The 6,576-nt window shown below is 49.7% G+C and overlaps 1 protein-coding gene across 1 annotated transcript in view; it reads right to left on the reverse strand.

The window, feature by feature from the left end:
• LOC112944285 (protocadherin alpha-4-like) overlaps positions 1–6,576 on the reverse strand; it is a gene marked incomplete at its 3' end in the record, with an annotated part of 18,716 nt that overhangs the window by 1,365 nt on the left and 10,775 nt on the right. Inside the window, exons 2-3 of the mRNA XM_026035683.1 lie at positions 1,078–1,127; positions 4–1,040 (exon numbers count right to left, since the gene is read on the reverse strand). Coding sequence (XP_025891468.1) covers positions 4–1,040; positions 1,078–1,127 — 1,087 coding nt within the window. The remainder of the gene's footprint in view (positions 1–3; positions 1,041–1,077; positions 1,128–6,576) is intronic.

Here is a 6,576-nt window from a genome sequence, read left to right on the forward strand (position 1 = left end):
CACCTCCGGCGCGTTGTCGTTCACGTCCAACACCTTCAACTCCACGCGGCAGTGTCCAGTTAARGAAGGAGTACCCTTATCTCTTGCCTCTATGCGGACATCGAAGACATCGGCCTCTTCAAAGTCCAGAGGGGCCGTCAGCGTGATCTCTCCCGTGTTTGAATTCACGCTAATAAGATCCTTTCCGTGTTGTGGCAGGAAGTGCGTKGCTTTGTAAGTCATTTCGCTGTTAATGCCCTCGTCTGGATCCGTCGCAATCACGCCCGTCACCACTGTCCCCACTGCAGCGCTCTCCGCCAGCTGTACTTTGTAGACAGACTGGTTGAATTCAGGCGCGTTGTCGTTCACATCCAGCACCGAGATCACCAGYTCCATYGTKCCCGACAASGACGGTCTGCCCCCATCAATCGCCGTCAATATCAAATGATGCTCAGCCATCGCCTCCCGGTCCAGTGCTTTCGTTAATACGAGTTCGGGTAGATCATTTCGCTCATTAACCTTTTGTRATTCCAGTTTGAAATGCTCGCTGGGGCTCAGTTTGTAGGAGAGCTGCGCGTTCGCTCCGATATCCRAGTCCGACGCGCCCTCCAGAGGGAAACGCGAGCCAGGAAGCGTTAAGGACTCGGCGATACTGAGGTTTTTTCGGGCGGCGGGGAAGAGCGGGGCGTTGTCGTTGATGTCGGTGACCTCCAGCTCCACGTGAAAGACGCGCAGCGGCCGCTCCACCAGCACCTCCAGGCGCAGCACGCACGGCGCGCTCTTGCCGCACAGCTCCTCCCGGTCCAGCCGCGAGCTCACCACCAGCGCGCCGCTCGCCCCGCTCACCTCCACGCTCGCCGGACGACCCTTGCCCACCAGMCGYAGCCCACGCGCCTCCGCCTCGCCCGCCTCCACGCCCAGGTCCTGCGCCAGCCGGCCCACCACCGTGCCGCCCTTCGCTTCCTCCGGCACCGAGTACCGCACCTGACCGCCGACCAGCGCCCACGCCGCCTGCAGCACCAGCAGCCGCACCGCGCACCGCACGCCCATGGCCAGCGCCGCTCCCGCACCGCACCCGGGCGCTTCCCCGACACCCACGTCCCCCGCCGCCGCTCTCCGGCACCGCCGCGTTTGCCCTCCCGCTCCCCCCGCGCTCACAGCCGGGCTTTCCGCCGCACCGGGGCGGAGCCGACGCAGACGCCGCCGTTTCTGAGCCTGCAGCGACACCGTGTGACCCGCCGCCTCACACGCCACCACGGAGCCGCCTTCCGTCACCACGCAGGCCCAGGGATGCCGCAATGGGCCTCGGCCCCCGCCGCTCCGRCACAATACCGAATTTACCTGAGTACCCCACGCCCTGGCCCCGCTGCTGCACAACCAACGCTCCGGCTGTCCCAGAAAACGAATATTTCTCCGTTCGGCATTTCATACGGAAATACCACCACGGCTTGGAGACCTCTTTGCCGATAATCCGCCTTTCCGGGAAGCAGACTTGTGGAAAGAGCTCTTGCAACACTGTAGTGTTATTTTCGTGAGGTGGTGTTTTTTTTTTTTTTTTTTTTTTTTTTTTTTTTTTTTTTTTCCCCGTCCCGAATCGAGGAGTCGAAAGTGCTTTAAGACCTGCGACTCACAGCAGCTGCTCCAACGCGGTACAGGAAAACAGTGGTAAGCGGCTGAAACTGGTCGATAAATCTGGAGATGAAGTACCTCTTCCTACTTGAAAACGTTATAGTATACTGTGGTGAGAACTGCGGAGATCCCCTCGTTTTCTTTGTGATAAGGCAGGACGGACTTGAAAAGCTCACCGGGAAAATCAAGTGCGTGATAAGTCTTCCACTTTCGTCTCGTCTTTCCTCGGGAGGTGCTCTTGCCATTCAGCTGGTGAGGTTTTTTTTTCTATATCCCTCCCCCTCTCCATACTGCGTATCCCTGCATTTTTTTTTACTCCATTTCTCTGTCCTATCACTGTTATCGCAATCATTCCCCTCTCCATTTCTCCTCCTTGTTTTATGTCTCTCCTTTTGCAATACTGTTTTCTAACTGCTGATGATCTGCCCGGGCAGGAGGTTAGTCAAAACCTCCCCTGCTTATTCCCGCTGATTCCTCATCATATCCTGCATGAAGTCCTGAGGATTCTGAAGGTCTCTTGGAAACTGCTTTGCCAGGAAAGTCTCTCTCTGCATGGGCTAGTGGACAACGAGCCACTGTGGCATTGAGCACTCCTGCAAAAGCCTTTAGTGAACTCCACTCGGTCCTCCCCTCTGCCCTTCGCAGCTTATCCACATCCCTCTTTGCTCAGCAAGCATAACAGATGTCCTGGATACTTGCAAGCCTTGACAAGCACACACTCATCACATGCACCCCACYCCAATTTCTGGAAGATGAGCATACTGTGTAGCTTCCATCCCCAAGTCCATCCACAACAAAGAGGTGGGTCGGCAATTTCATGCACTCCCTTTCATTGCCARAAAGAACAACACAGACCATATTACAAAAAGAATTTGTCTACAAGTCCATAAGAGAAACACACAGCCTTTCGAAAACAGCATTGCCAACATCGTCCATGGTTCCAAAGAAGCCAAGAATCTCCTTACTTCAGGAAAACAGCTTGGATGCACACTGGTGATTCATACAGGAATTCATTCCCATTCAGTCATTGAATTGTGGGCAGTGTTCAGATCACTAGTTTTGTGAAAAGAGATCCAGAAGGGAAAGCTCTAATTTGATGGCATTCTCTCCAGCTTCAACACCATTTAACAAGAGGAGGTGGGTTGTGTGCCAGCTGCTGGTCTATGGTCTCAGTTCCAAAATCTCACAAACCTCAAAACAAAAGCGTCGTCATCTTACATACAAATACTGAAACATCTCTGAAATCAGTCCGGCAACAGGGATAGGGGCTGGTGCTGGTGGGAGAAATACTATCCCAGGTGGTAGATGCATGGCCAGCCTCAGCTTCCCAGTATTATCCCAATATATGTAACCGTACTCTAAGCAATCAAGCAAGGCCTACAGCCAGAGGAGACATTAAGGGCACAATCAGGTGCTATGAGTGACCATCTTCCACCAGTCTAAAGAATTACATATGCCATCAGTGTCCTGGAATCAAGACCTTACCAAAGAGAGAACAGGAGCTTTTCCACTCACCACCATAAGTCTGAATAATACAGAGGCAATGTAAAAATAGACATCCTGTGACACACTGTGTAAGCATTCTGTTGCAACAAACATTAGCTTAACAGATCTGCCAGCTCTGGAATAATGACAATATGTAATACAGATRAAGAGTAGACTATGTAGGATACAGTTGTCGTTTTCTCCTGCTTCTCACAGCTGAGGACACCATGTGCCCTACTGCCTCACAAGTGCTCACAGAACTGTGTGAGCCAAAAGCCAAGGCCACCACGAARGGTCTTGGCACCTGCCACGTCCCTGGGCATGGTCATGACCTGGCACCAATACCCGGCTGCCCTCTCAGCTCAGACAGTGTGGATTTCTCGGCTCAGCACTGCACATGGAAACACCACCATGGATCGGGGACCTCTTCTGGGATAATCCACCTTCCTCAGAACAAGACTTATTTAACTGTAACCTCCACCTCCCATCACAGGGTTCTGGCTCTTGCTTCTTATGAAGAAAAAGAATGGCCTTTTGAACCCACACAGTCAAGACAGCAAGCAAACAAAATTGCTGCTTGTTCTTCATTCTTTTGCCTGCAACCAATCGAAAAGAACTGGAAAGTGATGTGAGCTCTGTAGTAGCTGTTCCAAAGAGGTTCAGGAAAACCCTGGAAAGGGGGAGAATAGGCAAAAAAAAAAATAAAATAAATAAAAAAAAAAGGCTGCAGAGGAAACAGGAACGAGAGATCCTTTCTGCCCCTAGTACTGTACTTTATGGTCAACTATGCAGAGAACAGGTAAACTCACCCCATCTTCTTTGTGAGAAGGTCATGATGAGATGAAAAGCAAAAGAGATACAGGAGGAAAATGGATAAGTAAAACAATCACCCTGTTCCATCTCTTCTCTCCATGCCAAAACTTCACTATTCATACTGCTGAGTTCTTTTTATTTCTCTTTGTAACGGGGTCCATTTTATTCTCCTTCATTTCTATCTCATTCCATTCTCTTTTTTCCCTGTTTTTTCTTCTCCTCACTTCTCCTTCTTCTTGAGTCCATCCCTTTTCCAAAGCATTTCTATGCATTCTTAAGTTATAGTTTGGGAAGGGACTAGTGCTGAACCTCTCCTGCTCTTCCTCAACATGTCTTGCACAGGGTTCTGAGTACCAAGGATTCTGAAAGAAGCTCAGAACTTTTTTTCCCAAATAAGTTAGACTCTCTCGCTCACTCTTTCTCCCTGTAACTCTCTGCATGTGCTGGTAGATGCAGAGCCCCTGCAGTAAAGAGCACACCTGGGAAGGCCTTCAATGACAGGACCCTGCTCTCACCTTTCCTCCTTGCCTTGCCCTTGCTCCTCTTTGCTTCGCAGACTACTCAGTTTACCCCACCACGCAAATGCTTAGAGAAGGGTGACATGAAATACAGGAGGCACTGCCCTCKAGTGCTCTTTCCCTCCTCCGAGGAAGACTCCATGCCTCCTTTTCCACTTGCAGCTACAGCAGGACAGACAAGATGCTTTTCAGACAGGCCTGTATGTGAAAAAGGACTGTCTCCAAGGCTCCMGTCTGGAGATCCTAATGCCCTTTCCAAACTCTATTAATTTAAGGATCTCTGAAGGCCATGTGGACTTCCCTTACTACRCTTTCCCTCTCCATCTGCTGTGGAGGCCAGAYGTCTTTCCATGGCTTCCTGAACACCTAATATAAGCAAATGGATGCTTCAAGACTTTTTTTTTTTTGTCAGGAAAATTCATACAATTAAAGGAAAATGGTGTTTTTCAACGTCAAGTACTCTCTCAAGATCAGCAAGTCCTACTCCAAGCTCTTGCAGCTCCAAAACAAACACTGACAAGCATCCGGGAACAACTTCTTTGACTGAGGCTTTTCTCCAGGCATCCTTGACATACCTCTTTGCAAATATAGCTTCTTACAACAAGCAGGCATTCTCTGCTTTTTATGTTATGATACAGACCACGTGCTCCCAAATATCTCCACGACCCTCAAGCGGATCTTTTGCACTTCTCATGATCACTCAGGCCTCATGACATAACCAAAAAAAAAAAAAAAAAACATATAGGGATTTTACCAAGCATGCATTTTCAAGAAAATGAAACAAACCCAAAACCCAAAAGACAGTTCATGATTTACAACAGAGGAACAAAAACTACTGAACCCTAGTATAGAACAGAATAGATACACCAGGTGGCTTTGTTGCCATTCAGAGGGAYCTCAATCTACTGGAGAGATGGGGCCGTGGGAACTTCATTAAGGGCAAGTGTCCTGAAACTATGGAGAAATAAACCGTGACAGCAGTGGAAACTGGGGCAGCCTTGCTGGAGAGCAAGGTGCCCCTTGTGCCCAAGAAGACCAGTGGCACAATGAAGGGACTGCAGCATCTCTTCTGTGAGGAGAGGCTGAGGGAYCTGGGCCTGTTCATTCTGGAGAAGAGAGACTGGGAGGGTGTTGCATGGTCACACAGAATCATATCAATGTTTACAAGCATCTGACGAGAGGAGGTGACAACAGCTGCTAGACGAGGGATTGATTCTGCTAGCTTTCAAAACAACAGGGAAAGACTCTTAAGTCTCGCTGGAAAGCATGTTTCTGAGGAATAAGGTCCCCGCATTACAACGTCCACAACTGCAGAACGTGATGTAAACTACCAGCCCCGCTACAAAAACTTCCATGGGAAACATTTAAAAAAAAATCTAGAAACAACACTAAGGATGAAGGTAAGCGAAAGGATAGTACCCAGCACCACCGGCCTCCCCCTCTCATTCACTCACCCCCGAGAACATCAAAGACGGAGCCATCAGCGCTAATTACGGGCAACTGCCTCAGCGCTAATTACGGGCAGCAGCTCCCTCGCATTGCCCATTCACGCTCTGAGAAGAGTAAACGCCTTAAGGAATAAGCACATTCAGTAGAGGCAGGTAATACCGTTAATGAAGGCAGACGCTTTCCTTTTCCTTGGGAGAGGTTGAACCTTCCACAACGACCATATTTGCATGAGAAAGATTAATGGGTCAGGCTTCACCACGAATACAAACAGACCTTTCCTTTTGCTCTGAATTTGATAGCCAAGCCACACTGCTTGGCTATCAAAAAAATCATATTAGAGACCATATGTCAGTGATAATGCAGTGGTGCGCCTCCGGATATACAACATTAGTGTGGAGAGACTCCAGGGAGACCTGACACTTCCAAGGACTCCTTTAATTTGCACCTCCTATAAAAAACAGCTCAGCTCCACGGTGCTCTTTCTCTCCCCCACTAAAAAAAGCGCTCTCCACAGATTCCACTATAGACTTCTAAGCTCACGTTGTGTGAGACCACTGAGTCCGTGGGGGATTCCCCTCCAGAAGCGCTGGAGAGATAGGAGCATCGGCAAGCGAAAGGAGGCACAACAAAGAGCACTGCCTACAGGCAGACATCAAAGAGGTGACAAGTCCCGGCCCCCGACAGGAGCCGAGGGAAGAGGCTG

The sequence above is a fragment of the Nothoprocta perdicaria genome, unplaced genomic scaffold (assembly GCF_003342845.1).
Source record: "Nothoprocta perdicaria isolate Ctin4 unplaced genomic scaffold, notPer1 scaffold_165, whole genome shotgun sequence".
NCBI lineage: Eukaryota > Metazoa > Chordata > Aves > Tinamiformes > Tinamidae > Nothoprocta > Nothoprocta perdicaria.